The following is a 16216-nucleotide window of genomic DNA, read 5'->3' as shown; positions in this document are numbered from 1 at the left end:
TTCTAAAATTCACATGTAACCACAAAAGAAATGGAGTCAAGTCTGAAATAGGTTTGAAATAGAAGGATGAAGTCGGAAAATAAATGATACATAATTTCAAGACTTATTACGAAACTACAGTAGTTGTAACAGTACTATTTTGGCACAAAAGCAGGCAAATTAATTAACAGAACACAATAGAGATTCCAGAAATAGTCTTTAACGTCTTATCCACATATATGGGCAACTGATTTTAAACAAAGTTTAAACAAAAACAAAATTGCAAAACCAATTAATTGGTTAAAATAAAGTCTTTAAAGAAACAGTGCTAGAAAATTTAGATATCCACATGAAGAAAAAAAATCCATCTCTTGATATATATACAAATATTAACTCAAAATAGACTGTATCTTAAGTAGAAAACATAAAAATACAAAACCTCTAGAAGAAAAAGGAGAAAATCTTTGTGATCTTAGGTCAAGCTAAGATTTCTCAAAAGAACAAACTGATAAATTGAAGTTTATCATAATTAAAAATCATCTTCAAAAAAAAAATAAAAACTTCTCTTCAAAAAAAAACACTTCTAATAGAGTGAAAAAACAAGGCACAAACTAAAAAAAATAATTTGTAAATCATATATCAAATAAAATATTTGCATCTGGAATACATAAAGTACTCTGAAAACTCAATGATATAACAATCCGATTTTTAAAAGAGGACAACAGATTTAAACACACTTCACCAAATAAAATATACATATGGCAAATAATCATATGAATAAATGCTTAATATCATCACTCATTAAAGAAATGTAAATAAAATGAGAATTAGATACTCTTGCACACCTGTTGGAACGACTAAAACTAAAAAGACTAACTATATGAAATATTGAAAGATTTGAAGAACTGAAATGAAATTCTTACACTGCTGGTGGAAATACAAAAAGGTACAATCATTTGAAAAACTCTTTGCTTTCTACTTAAAAAGTTAAACATACATCCACCACGTAATCACTACCCAGTGATAGTATCATTTAGTAAAAAATCAGCACAACTTTTTAGTGATGACCAAAAACGCCCCCTAAAAAAATCTATCACAAAATTCTATTTGTTCAAAATTTAATCAAATTGAAAAGATTACATTAAATCCAGCTCAGTTTACTCAAGTCCTATGTTTGTTTCCATTTTCAGAATAAGATCTATTGCTATGTTACTCTTCAAATGTAGAAAAAAATGCACCAAACACAAAGGCAAAAAGACTGCCTTTCCTAGCAATATATAAGGAGTTGTACTATATTTAAGAAACAGAAATGGTAACATATTAATGACAACATCGGAACGCAAGGTGAATTTTGTTATCTGCAAAATCACCTAAAACTAATTGTATAAATTATTTAAAAATGAAAAAAAATACAGATACTTACAATAACATGTGCCTCTAAGTGGATTACCAACATAGCGATTTTCAGAATCACACCTGTAGGAACAATAAACTCATTTACTACTGATCCACAAAATTCAAAAGCTCTGCATCTTTCTTCCAGCAAGAAAGTAATTAAACTCCACATTAAAACATTTTTAAAAACTATTCTATTAATCGAAGTTTTAACAACAAATCTTCACAGTAAATAATGTAGAAAGCCAATATTTGAGCATGAGTCAAGAGAAGAAACAGTGAAGACAAATAAATACCCATGCAAGATGAGAAAAGTGAATGTCACACAAGGCAGATGGGTTAAGACTAGAGTTTGGGGATATGTAATCTTCCTTAATAATGAGAAGAAACTGAAAGTCTTGATAAAGATATGGTGACAATTTTAGGTAAAGGAAGAAAATTGTGGAAATTCATAAATCTACACCATTTTCTTACTTTTGGTATTCTTGGAAATTAATATATTTTCCCCCAATTTCTACATAATGAATCTGTATTTTAGAACAGATCTCCTCAATTGTGTATCAAAGAAAAGGGTTTTTTTCTAAATCATCCAACCCTAAATTAAGAAGCTCAAACTCTGAACTTACGTAAACATATTACAAAAAATGGAAGAACATAAGAGCATTCTGAATCATGAATTCTAATTTAAATTCTTCACAATTATGGTTAATTACAGCAGTGGGGGAAGATTATAAGTATTTTCAAAATTTCTGAAGTTCACATTTTTATGTCCCTGTTTCTAGAATTCAGTAAAAATGACAGTGCCTAACAGAGATACACCTTGATTTTACATAATGTTTCTTCTTGAAACACCCTCCAAAATAAATTATTATAAAATGGTATATACACCAGGCTAACTGAAATCAGTGACTTAATATTTAAAGTATATATAAAAGTTTAAAAGATGAGAAAGATATTTTCAAAATATCTTTAGTTCTTTTTTTAAATGTTTATTTTTGAGAGAGAGAGTGCACACACACAAGTGCAGTAAAGGGCAGAGAGAGGGAGAAAGAATCCCGAGCCACATCCACACTGTCAGCACAAAGCCAGATGCAGGGGCTCGATCTCAGGAACCAGATCATGACCTGAGTCAAAATCAAGAGTAGGATTTTTAACTGACTGAGCCACCCAGGCACCCCCAAAAAATGTCTTTAGTTTTAATAGTTAATCAGAGAAGAGGAATAATTTTAATACATACTTTTTAATTAATGAAAGGCCAACAATTGAGAATAATAAGCTAAATAATCAAGTTACATTCTGAATGCATTTTTCACCCATGTGTCACTAGTTTTTTTATTTATACATAGAACTGAGTAAAAGAGTAAATCTTTATTTACACTGACTACAAAATTAAAGTAGAAATATAATAGTCCTATATACCACTCACTTTATTCTCTGTGAAACAAAGAAAGTTTGGGGTTAGGTTTCCTTTGACTTCCCCAAAAGCAATTTCAAAATGTGTGATATATAGTAGTTTTCTAGCAAGAAAATGATCACACTCATTGTTGCTGGGTTAAGCACTTCAGGTTCTCTACTATTTCTATACTCTTGTTCCTTCCTTCAGGCTCACCTCCATAAATTCCATCACTTTGTACCCAGTATATACATATACTAAAGGATTGATTTACAATACTGTTATAATTCTTTTGTCTGTCACAAAAAAATAAATTTGACTTGCTGCAAATGTTCTCAATACTACGTTCAGAACAGGAATATATTCAATATAATAGTGTCTGCATTGCTAGGCATGATATTCCCTCTGCATCTCATTTGTTTAAATAGATGGCTTCCAAAGTACCACAGCAATCTAAAATAACTAACTTTAACAAATGTAAGGATTTCAGGTACTTTTTAATTTATCTATATGTTGACTTTAAGAGCTCCAGATACAAACCTATCTTCCCATATGGAAGTTTATGGTTTTTATTTTTTCGATAATACTATTATTCAAATTAGTTAACCTTCAACATAATATAATTTTTATAAAGGAATGGTTAAAATTTTATTTTCTCCAAACCATAAATTTTCTCAGGAGAATGAAATTACATGCTCTTCTTTAGGAAGTGATTTTTGCTAGCTTTCATTTTCTCAAATGAAGAGTTTTAACATAAATAAGGAATTAGCACCACCTCATTAAAAATTAAGCTGAGAGGCTTTATAGAGTTCTTGAAGGTATCGAATATAAGAATTATATTCTCTTTTAAGTTTTCAAACTCAAAAAAGCAAACTAGAATCACATATTGTCTTACATTCTTTATATTAATAAGTACTGAATTTTGATCGTATTAAAAGTATTTTTGAAATGTGTAATTATGAGTTGAATTTAAACAACAATTTTTGAAAGTTTGATTTCAGCTGTCATTTAAAAAAACTACAAATGGCTACAAATAACTAAGGAAACCAATAGTTCCAAAGGAAACATAATGGAACTTTTGGCATAAAACTCAGTCTGCAAAACACAAAAGCAGGCACAAATATATGCAAACGCATTCTTTAATTTTCATAGGGACATCTCAACATCATCAGAATGGCAGTTAATTTGAAAGATAATGTTCAATTTTATCTAATAAAATTCCAATAGGCTTTAAAGGAGCCAGAAAAATTGATCTTAATGTTCACATGCATAAGTAAATATATAATAGCCCAAGTAATCATTGATAGATGAATGGATAAAAATATGGTATATACAATAGAATATTATTCAGCCATAAAGAATGAAATCTTGCCATTTTCAACAACATGGATGCCTAGAGAGTATAATGCTAAGTGAGATAAATCAGTCAGAAAAAGACAAATACCATATAATTCACCCATAAGTGGAATTTAAAAAAAAAAAAACAAGCAAAGGAAAATAAGAGAGAGAAAGAGAGAGAGAGAGAGAGAGAGAGAGAGAAACCAAGAAATAGACTCTTCAACTATAGAGAACAAACTGATGGTTACCAGAGGGTAAGTGAGTGGGGGGATGGGTGAAATAAGTGATGGGGAGTAAAGAGCAAATTTATCATAATGAGCACTGAGTAATATATAGAATGGTTGAATCGCTGCATCATGTACCTGAAACGAATATAACACTGTATGTTAACTATCCTGGAATTAAATTTTAAAACAATAAAAAAAGAAAAAAAGAAAATAAATGAAGAGCTTTTAGGGAAACTAGACTTCAAAGATACTAAAATATATTCAAGGTCTGTACAATTCAAATAGTGTAGTATCACTGCATCAGTAGAAAGACCAAAGGTACAAAATAGAAATTCAGAAATAGGCTCAACTGTCATATACTAAAAATCTAGTATATGATAAAAGTGGTATTTTAAATTATTGGGGTAAGCTATTTTTAATAAATGGTATTCAGATAACTGGATAGCCATTTGGAAAAATATAAAATCAGATTCAATCCTCACACCCTACCCATAAAAAAAAAAACTCTAAATGGATCAGACATCTGAGCATATAAAATAAACTTTAAACATATTAGAAGACAAGACTGCATGGTAACATACGTATACTGAAAGGTGTGGTAAAAATAAATGCCATTAGTAAATCAAAAGATGTAATAAATTGGGAGAAAATACTGACAACATATGTGACATAAAAGGCCTAAAATCCCTAATTTATAAAAAAAAAAAAAACTCTTTAAAAAAGGGAAGAACTAACAATCCCATAGAAAAACTGGCAACATACATAAATAGGCAACTCACAAAAAGTGCTATAAAAATGGTTCTTAACTGTATGAAAAGATGTTCAACTTCACTTATAATCAGGGAAATATGAGATAAAGCTAGAACAAGATGCCATTTCTCCTCAATCAGATTGTCAAAATTTCAAAAGCATAACCATATGCTCTGCTTAGGAGACTGGGCCAACAGTGCTCCCTTACACTTATGACCTGCTGGGAATACAAAATGAATAAATCCCTATGGAAGAGAAGTTAGCAATACCTAACAAATCTACAGGAGTATTTATTCTTCAACCCAGAAATCCCACTTATAGGAACTTTGGAAGTAAACATCCAGAAATATGAAAATATATGGGCAAAAGTTTATTCACTACATCATTTATAATCACAAAATATTGGAAATTATCTAAACATCCTTGTGCACAAGATTTGTTAAAGAAACCACAGTACATAAACCCAATGGAACACTATACATCTGTAAACAAAACCAAACAAAAAAATGATGAAGATTTTTTTTTTTTTTTTTTTTTTTTTTTTTTTTTTTTTAATTTTTTTTTTTTCAACGTTTATTTATTTTTGGGACAAAGAGAGACAGAGCATGAACGGGGGAGGGGCAGAGAGAGAGGGAGACACAGAATCGGAAACAGGCTCCAGGCTCTGAGCCATCAGCCCAGAGCCCGACGCGGGGCTTGAACTCACGGACCGCGAGATCGTGACCTGGCTGAAGTCGGACGCTTAACCGACTGCGCCACCCAGGCGCCCCAAAATGATGAAGATTTTAATGATCTAATACAGATACATATCTACAGTAGGTCCCCTTTTGTGTAAGAAGGAAAAGAATGAATTTCTATGCCTCTGTGTGTGTGTGTGTGTGTGTGTGTATACACAGATATACATACATGAAATATATATATGTGTATCATAGGGAGCATAAACTGGAAAACAATGAAGTTGTTTACCAGAGGAGAAAAGAGGAAATGGGAACTAATCTCTTTATTTTTAAATACTTTTCTCTTTTGAAAGAATGTCAATGTTCAACATATTCCAAAATATATATATTAAAACAATAAGAATGGGAAGGCGGAAAAAAACAACCACCACCTAAAACAGAAAGTAAACTAAAAGAAGTGAACCTAATAAATTTCAAGTGAATACTACATAACCATCCTGAAGGGAAAAGGAGGAGGGGAAGGAGGAAAATAGGAGGAGAGAGGTGTGGAGGGACAGAAAACAAAGAAGAAAGAAAAGAGACCATTCCAAACAACTTGTTAACACAGTATCTGACTATATATTCTCAATCCTGGGCAGAGTAAGGTGGAAACTTCAAACTTTTAAATCTATTCAGGTTTGCTTATTAAAGTGATATAGACAAATCAATTCTGAAAGTATTTCTTGAATTATAGAATTGAGCAAATAAGGAATGTGTTAATGTCATTGGAAGCCACTGTTTTCACTAATGGAGGAGACATACGATTATGAAACTGGAGAAGGTCCAAAAGAACACTGGAGGGATGTACTGGAATTGGAAGCTTGGGTATGAAGTAATGCTTTCTAAAGAACGTACATGTGTGTGTGTGTATGCATGCACATGTACACATGTATATGTATATATGTATTTATGTGTATTTATTTGTATATATAAATAAATTACTATTTCCCAGTTCTGTTCATTGAACAGGTCACTACGTTAAGGCACCTCAGTAGCAAAGAGCATATCCAGCACTGAGAGCTCTACAAAAATATTTTTTAAATGGCTGATCCAAGGCAGAACAGGTGTAAGATGAGCCTGGAACATCTTCTTATAACAGAAAGTAAGGAAGAATTCACAAAATGATGATGGGTATGTGTCACAAAAACACAAGTGAGCTTGAAGTAGCTCCCACTGGCCAAATCTGGAACAATATGAATGCTAAATAATTAGGTATAACAATGAATTATAAACCACTGGGGAAAACAGGAACTCATAAGTTCATGCCAATAATAAATAGATAAATAATTGGTGGAAAAGGAAGAGCTCTTGCTAATAGAATTGTAGAAGCAGACTGGTAAGTGTAGAGGAAGTATGAGATTTGTTTGTAATCATCATAGTAAAGACAGAGACCAGACATGAATAAACCATTTTTCCTTAAAAGTATGTCATATCCTATAAGACGAATCTGTCTCACGTCTAACTCACTCAAAAAAAAGACAAAGGAAAGAAAAAGAAAAAAATTCAGGTCTACTTGTCATATCTCTAATCAAAATCCAAGATTCTGCATTCTAATAGTACAATCAACACTCATGGAAAAATATATTCATTATAAGGGATGAAATGAATAAAATCTCAAATAAATATATAAATGTATACATGTATAAATTTATAAATGTATGTATAAATGTATCACTTATACCCAATGCTGAGCTATGCAAATGATGATCTTCCCATCTCATTTCCCGCATATCAAAATCAGTTGGTATAACCATTGATATGAATCTCTTGTAAATATAATCAGCTGATACATTAAAATGTTTGGCACAGCCATTATAGATTTTCATGTAATTCATATAATAATGTGATGAAGAATCAAGATTATCATAATCTATCTACTGCATTGCAGACCTCATACATAAATGTAATTAAAAAATCAGAATGGAGTACCTCACAATTATTTTTTTAATATAATTTACTGTCAAATTGGCCAACATACAGTGTGTAAAGTGTGCTCTTGGTTTCAACAAAAAGAGAGGGAAATATTACTAAGAAAATTCTAAATTCTTTCTTCCTAAAATTTTATATCTATGAATGTGAAATAATCAGATTAAGAAAAATGTTTTAAACTATGTTTTATTCTGTAACAAACCATTGTGTTACATAACACCATCTTTTTTTCAGGAAAGTCTTAATTTGCATTGTTGAAACTATCTTACTCCTTCAAGAAAGTGTCTTTTCTCATCTCAAAGATTGAGATGCCCTTCATAGTTTGAAAACACTGAAGTGCGTAATGTGTGGATTATATATTTAATACACAAATATATAACTCAAGTACATTACATAAAAGCACAATTGTTTATATTTGCACTAGTTATCTATTGCTAAGTAGCAAATCACAAAACTTTAATCAGCACATATTTATTATTTCACAGTTTCTGTGGGTCAGGAGTCTGAACATAGAGCATAGTTGGGCTCTCTGATTCTGAGACTAAATTGTAGGGAGCTGGGGTTCACTGTATAGCTGGGGTTTGCTAGGGTTTGTTTGCTAGGGTTGGGTTCTCATCAGAAGTTTGAGTGGGCTTGGGCTTGCTTCTAAGCTTCCTCAGGCGGTTGGCAGAATTTATTTCTTTGTGGCTATAGAACTAAAGGCCTTGGTTTCTTGCTTATTATTGGGTGGAGAGCAGTGGCTATGGCCCTACAGCTCCTAGATGATGCCTTCAACTGCACTTACTGCTTCAAAGCCAGCCAAGAAGGGAGAAACTCTCTAGAGAAAAACTTCTGGTAGGACACAGACTTAAAGCATATGCATAGAAGTGACCCACCATAATTACCGAAGTAATATACCCTTACCCTTGCCATATTTTCTGGTTTAGAAGTCACAGATCCTGTCCATACTCAAGAAAAAGGGATTAAATAATAGTTTGACTACCAGAAGGCAGAGATCATTGACAGTCATCTTACACATAAAATTTATTACTACAAAGTGTTTCAATATATTTGAGATATGAAAATGTACTAATCTACTTCACATAATATATAGAGAAATTAAATGATTTGATCAAGTTCTAAATCAGATTATAGGAGGTAAAATGAATGTGAAAGGAAAAGTATAGATATAAATAATAATTCTTAAACATATTACATTGCACTATATAAATTATATTAATATTTCTAATATGTAGGCTAGTAATATTTTTAAAAGTCAGAATCTTTCTGTATAAAGATCAGACACAAATATTGAAAGCCTTCAGAAGTATTCTGAACGGTTTAATTAAAAACATAACTTCAAAGTATTCTGTGTCTGAAGCAAAGGGATAATCATCCTCTATTCCCAGTAAGCAAACTAAGCAAACGGCAAGACCTTTTAAGAAAACAGTTTCAGGCTGAAATCTTTATTAGGACTTTGAAAGGGCAAATATTGTCACTACATGTCACCTAAATATTGGCTATCATTTCGTGAATTATCACACAATATTATAAATATAGCCTTTTTAAAAAACAAAATATAAAATAATTCCACATTTCTAAGTGTTAAAATATAGCATTTCATTTTGTCCCTATTGATTTAAATACTTAAATACACATACATATACATCTTACCAAAGAGATATACTCTTTCTACTCAGGAACTAAAAACACAGAAGGGGAACATCTAATTGCCACAATTCTGAAATATCACAACAGATGATTTAAAACAGCTGGGAATCTGATAATAAATTTGCATTTTCATGAGAAATTATAAAAAGTACACATAAAATAAAACACACTTGCTTTTGTTTTGTTTTTCCTCTAAAAAATTGATAAAATGACATAAATATGAACAAAGATATGATATAAGGGAGTATCATAGTATCAACATTAATAACATATCTCTAAGACAATTTATCTTTAAAAAAATCAGAAATAGAGTTAGGGTAAATCCTTAAATAGTACAGGTTCTAAAGTTATAGTTTCTAAAGTTATAAGGCTGTTTATGTATTTCAGAGGCCAATAATGATAAACAGAATCAGGTAAGTTGAAGATAACTACAAAAGGTAGATTTTACTTCTTAATGTCTAAAACATTGGAGAGCAAAAGAGTGAAAACTTGCCAGGCCTGGATACAGAGAAGAATAGAATCCCAGGATCATTTGGTGACAGTATTTTGTCCCTGATTATGGATGGGGACAGTATTTCATAGGAAAAGGAGTCAGAGTCGAGGCCCACCAAAGGCTGCTGAGCTAATCCCAAAGAGTAACCTTAGGAATTTGAGCAATATAAGGCCTTCCAGAGACTGCAGATCTACCTTGAATCAACCTTATCTCTGAAAATAATTAAGGTTCTACTGCCCTCATGCACATAGCAGAATTAAATTCTCATGGGAAAAGATTTCATCCAAGTTCTCGATCTATGATTAGATTCTGCAAATATGGCATCAAGGACAAAATTTAAAATAACCAGGCATTGGGGCGCCTGGGTGGCGCAGTCGGTTAAGCGTCCGACTTCAGCCAGGTCACGATCTCGCCGTCCGTGAGTTCGAGCCCCGCGTCAGGCTCTGGGCTGATGGCTCAGAGCCTGGAGCCTGTTTCCGATTCTGTGTCTCCCTCTCTCTGCCCTTCCCCCGTTCATGCTCTGTCTCTCTCTGTCCCAAAAATAATAAACGTTGAAAAAAAAATTTAAAAAAAAAAAAATAAAATAACCAGGCACTGAAACAGCTAAGAAAATAAGAAGAGGAGCTACCAAAAACAAATGATGATGACACAAAGATATGGAAATTGAGATGTTATCAGGGAAAAGACACAGGTCTTAAAATAATTATCGTTATTATAATGGAAGAGATAACAGAAAAGATTAGAAATTTGCAGAAAAAAATGGAAACTATAAAAGACAATTAGAAACTATAATAGATAGTTTTAAGAATTTAGTCTGAAAAAGTGGGAACTATAAAATGAAAATTCAATAACCAAAATTAAGAGCTGAATGGATAAGATTAACAGCAAATTAGACACAGTAGAAAAGAGAAAAGTGAACTGAAAAACAAGTCAGGAGACAGAGGAAAAACATGAAAGAGACATAAAAGATATGGTGTTACTGGACTCCAAAAACAGAAGGTAGAAAAGAGAGAAGAAGCAAGATTTAAGAGTTCTGGTTGAACTTTCTAAAACTACTGAAATGATAAATGAAATATATAGATATAGATATAGATATGAAGAATTAATTATATCATAGTGAGACTGATAAAAAGGGAATTTTTTTAGAAACCAAAGAATAAATTAGACATAAGAAGAATTCAGAAATCTGAATAGGTTACATTCTTTTAAAAATGAATAGATTATATCATATTTTAAAGAAATAATTAAAACCTTTCCACATAGAAAAATCTAGGGCCAACTGACCACCTCAGGGATATTACCTAATAATGGAGAAGACAAGGAAGTTTTAAATAGTACTCCCCCAAATCACTGACAAAATGGAGAAGATTGATGTTTCAGATTATATTAAAATTAAGAACTTCTCTTCATAAAAGACATAAAAAAACAGTGTGAAAATCCAAACCATAAAGTGGTATTTGCCACACATATCGCCAACAAAAGACATGCATCCAGAATGTATAAAATATTATTACAAATTATTAAGAAAAAGAATCCAGTAGAAAAACAAAAATCACAAGAAATTTGAAAGACCACAATTTCATAAAAGAAAATTCAATTGGTGATTATACATAAAATATTTTAAAGATTAAACACATAAATCTTTGAGAACTAAAGAACCTTTTTAGTTCTTACGAAAATCCAAATTCAGACTACCACAACAGAATCCTAAAAACTAAAATGTCTTATAATATCAAGTACTGTCAAAAGTGTAGACAATAAGAAAACTTATACAGCCCTAGAAGGAGTATAATTTGATGAAACAATTTTACAAAAGAGTTAATTCTCTAAAATTGAAAAATCCTCTAAAATCCTCTAAATTTGCATACAACGAAATTGTATGCAGTTGTGAACCAGGAGATATATATGAGGATACTAAGTGCATTTGAGGTTTTGGGGTTTTTTTAAGGTTTATTTATTTATTTTTTGAGAGAGAGAGAGAACAAGGGAGGGGCAGACAAAGAGAGACAGACAGACAGACAGACAGAAGCTCCGATGTGGGGCTCAAACTCACGAAAGGTGAGATCATATCCTGAGCTGAAATCAAGAGTTGATTGCTTAACCGACCGAGCCACCCAGGTGCCCCCTAAGTGTATTAGTTTTAATGGTTAAAAACAAAACAAAACAAAACAAAAACCATATTATCAAAGAAGAGATAAGAGAATGAGTAAATAAAGTGTGGTATAATAATGCAACAAAATACTCTACCACATTGAAATGGATCAAATTACCGCTACATGGATGCAACAACCTGGATGACTATCAAAACGTGTTGAGTGAAAGACATGACACAAAACAAGACACGGATGCAGACACTGAAGAAAATATTTGCAAAAGATATATCTGATAAAGTATTGTTATCCAAAATATATGAAGAACTGTTAAAACTCAATAAGAAAACAACCTAATTAAAAAACGGGCCAAATATACCTCACCAAAAAATGATATCCAAATAAGATATAGCAAATAAGCATACAAAAACATTCTGCACATCATATGTAATCAGGGAAATTCAAACTAACACGAGATACCACTACACGCCAGTTAGAATGGGCAAAATCCAGAACACTGACAGTCACAGATGCTCACGGGTATGACGATGTGGAGCAACAGGAACCCTCAGTCATTGCTGATGGAAATGTAAAATGGCACTGCCACTTTCAGAGACGTTTTGGCAGCTTCTTACAAACTTAACATACTGACAACATAGAATCCAGCCATGGTTCTCCTTGGTAGTGACCCAAAGAAGCTGAGAATTTATGTCCAGACAAAAGTGCACATGAATGTTTACAGAGACTTTACTCATAATTTCCAAAATTTGGAGGCAATTAAGATATCCTTCAGTAGATTGAGTGGACAAATAGTGTGGTACATTTAAAGAAATATTATTCAGTGCTGAAAAGACAAGAGTTACCATGCCATCAAAAGACATGGAAGAAACTTAAATGCATATCACACCAAGTGAAAGAAGCCAATCTGAAAGGTTACACACTGTATGATTCCATCTGCATAACATTCTGTAAAAGACAAAACTATGGAGACGGTAAAATATCAGTGAATGCCAGGAGTTAGGGGAAAGAGACGAATAAGAGAGAGAGGCACAGGGAATTTTTAGGGCAGTGAAACTACTCTGTTTGATACTATAGTAGTGGATGCAAGTCATTTATACATTTGCCAAAGTCCACAGAATGTGCAAGACCAAGAGTGAACCCTAATGTATGTAAACTCTGGACTTTGGGTTTTAATGTGTTAATGTAGGTTCATAAATTATATCAAATGTACCACTCTGGTGAAAAGTATTGATAATGGAGAAAGCTATGCATGTATGAGGTAATGGGTATATAGGAAATGTTTACACTTTCTGTTCAATATTTTGGGAACCAAAACTGCTCTAAAAACTAAAGTCCATTAAAAAAAAAATCCAGATTTATGGGGCGCCTGGGTGGTGCAGTCGGTTAAGCGTCCGACTTCAGCCAGGTCACGATCTCGCGGTCCGGGAGTTCCAGCCCCGCGTCAGGCTCTGGGCTGATGGCTCAGAGCCTGGAGCCTGTTTCCGATTCTGTGTCTCCCTCTCTCTCTCTGCCCCTCCCCCGTTCATGCTCTGTCTCTCTCTGTCCCAAAAATAAATAAACGTTGAAAAAAAAATTAAAAAAAAAATCCAGATTTACAAGTCAATGAAAAGATTTTTTAAAAAATATAAATTCAATGTCTTTAAAATTAAGAAAAAAAAACTAAAAATAATTACTGGATCAAAATAAAATAAAAATTACTGATAAATTAGAAAGCATTTCACGTCGGGGCATCTGGGTGGCTCAGTGAGTTAAGTGTCCCACTTCAGATCTGTGAGTTTGAGCCCCATATCCCTGCTTTGGATTCTTTGTCTCCCCCTTTCTCTATCCCTACCCCACTCATGCTCGCTCTCTCACTCTCGCTCTCTCAAAAATACATACACATTTAAAACAATTTTTTTAAAGAAACTATTTCACATTAAAAATATATAAACTGAAGAGTGATTAATCTGAAACTTAGTACAGAGTACAAGTTTCTTCAGAATAAAAACAATCTCTACATTATGTAATTCTTTTCCTAAAGAAAAACAGTATTAATAATTTTTGTTATCTGAAGAACAAGTTTAATTAACTACTACATACTTTATATTAAAATTGGAATTTAAAAAGTAGAATAACGTATAGCTCACAAATACTTTTTATACATTTTCCAACAAATTCTCAATAGAAGAAATAATTTTTTTTTCAATCCAGAAATAGTGTCTCAAATCTCATTTGCCAATTATCCTTAATAAAAAAAAAAAGATGTGTATACAATAGGTAAAGAGCACTGGCTTTTTAGTTATAAAACCTAGATGGAAATTCTATTCTAACACGGATTAAATTGTGACTTTGGACAAACTAACTTCTGTGAGTTCCTGTGTCCTTAATAGTAAAATTGGGATAATAATACTATCTACTTTACAGAATTATTGGAAGAATTAAATACAAGTACCTAGCCCAGAGACAGTTCAATATATGTTAACTGCAATGACGATGACAGCAATGACAGCAATGAAGAGTAAAAACATTTAAATAAATAAATTAAATAAATTTAAATATTAAATTAAATAATTTAATAATTAAATTAAAAAACATTTAAATAAATTTATTTAAATAAATTAAATAAATTAACAAATATTATATTTGCACCTACAAACGTCAAAGCAAGACAGAAAGATAATTATCTGAGATAGAGATTACACTGAAATATTTTCAATCATCTATCTTTTCTCCTAGAAGTAAGAATGCTAGACTGGGGCCACCAGAAATAAATCGAACGGACATAGGAGTGTAGAGCAGTAATTCATCATTTTTTTAAAAATATGTATTTATTTATTTATTTTGAGAGCAAGAGAGAAAGAGAGAGAGCAGGGGAGGGGCAGAGAAAGAGAGAGAGAGGGAGAGAGAATCCCAAGCAGGCTCCACACTGTCAGTGCAAAGCCCTACACAGGGCTCAATCTCAAGAACCATGAGAAATCATGACCTGAGCCAAAATCAAGGGTTGGATGCTTAACCAACTGAGCCACCAAGGCATTCCTAGCAGTAATTCTTCATCTTAAAGCATACATGCATTTGAAATGCATCCATATTTTGATAAAACATCTACATATACACCAGATATATTCTCCACATTAAATGTGGAAATTTACTGTAATTAATTTCTTCATAGAAGGTTAAGTTGAAACATACTAGAAGGTATTCATTTCATTCTCTGATATTTTGAGATAATTTTTAATAATAAATATAGAAGACTGACCAAAATAAATTGAAAGTTTATAGTATATTTTCTTTCTTTGGTATTTGTTTGTTTCTTTTTGTAATTGTTTCCAATTTATAATTAGTATATCCTACACCTTAATCTGATACTCTGCTCCTACTGCACACTTCTTTTATAAAAACATCCCAACAATACTGTATGTATTGAGCCCTATTCTGACCATCTAGAATTAAAACCACTTAACTTTTCTATGCCTTATGTCAATGCAATAATCAAACTCGAGATCAAGGACTATGCTGAAGTCTTCTAAGAGACAGACTTCAATGAGAATAACTCCTATAAAAGGGATGGAAGAGTGTACAAAAGCTTTAAGAGATGAACAGGGATAAGCAAATTAACCCAAACACCTCACAGACAATTCACTAAACTAATACCACAAGTCACACTTAATGAATAGGTCATTTAAGGTAATTCAAATCAAAGTGCTGTAATTAAGGATGCCAAGCAAGATGCCAAGGGAATAGTAATTACTCATGGAAGGGTATGCTTACTCCTATAAAAAACTACCTTAAAATATCAGTAATTTTACACAATAAAACTTTGACTGTAGCTTAAGGCACAATCCAGTGTAGAAGGGGTGCAGTTGGGGAAGATGTCTGGCTGCAGGGAGTCTTCCAGGACCAGCACTATTCCTGCACTCTGCCATCGTTCGGGTCCTCATCTTCCTCTCTCCACTGAACTACTGGACGGGGAAAAGAGGATGCATGACACAAGAGCTTCTTAGGGGCGAGGCTTGGAGTAATGGACACTGGTCAAATGTTTATTGGTCAGAACCCAATTAATTACATGACCTCCAGCCTAACCAATAGTAACTAGGAAACAGAACCTAGTTGTGTTTAGATTGACAACTAAATGAAATTCTATCTAGTACAGTTCTGGGGGCTTAGAAAGGACTTAATGGCAAAGATAATAGATTTGAAAGTATGTCCCTAAAAACCAGAAGTTTTAAATTCAAGAAGACAAACTCCAGAAGAACTCA

The 16216-nt window shown here is 32.4% G+C and overlaps 1 protein-coding gene across 2 annotated transcripts in view; it reads right to left on the bottom strand.

Annotated features, from left to right (window-relative positions):
- The window catches only part of ATRNL1 (attractin like 1), a 772750-nt gene that overhangs the window by 511269 nt on the left and 245265 nt on the right, over positions 1–16216 (bottom strand). For both annotated transcript variants that reach the window (XM_025917756.2, XM_086680957.1), the window contains exon 21: positions 1403–1455. In XM_025917756.2, coding sequence (XP_025773541.2) covers positions 1403–1455 — 53 coding nt within the window. The remainder of the gene's footprint in view (positions 1–1402; positions 1456–16216) is intronic.

Source organism: Puma concolor, chromosome D2 (assembly GCF_028749965.1).
Source record: "Puma concolor isolate L17-30 chromosome D2, mPumCon1.1.hap2, whole genome shotgun sequence".
In the NCBI taxonomy this organism is placed as follows: Eukaryota; Metazoa; Chordata; class Mammalia; order Carnivora; family Felidae; genus Puma; species Puma concolor.
This window is presented reverse-complemented; position numbering and strand designations above follow the sequence as displayed.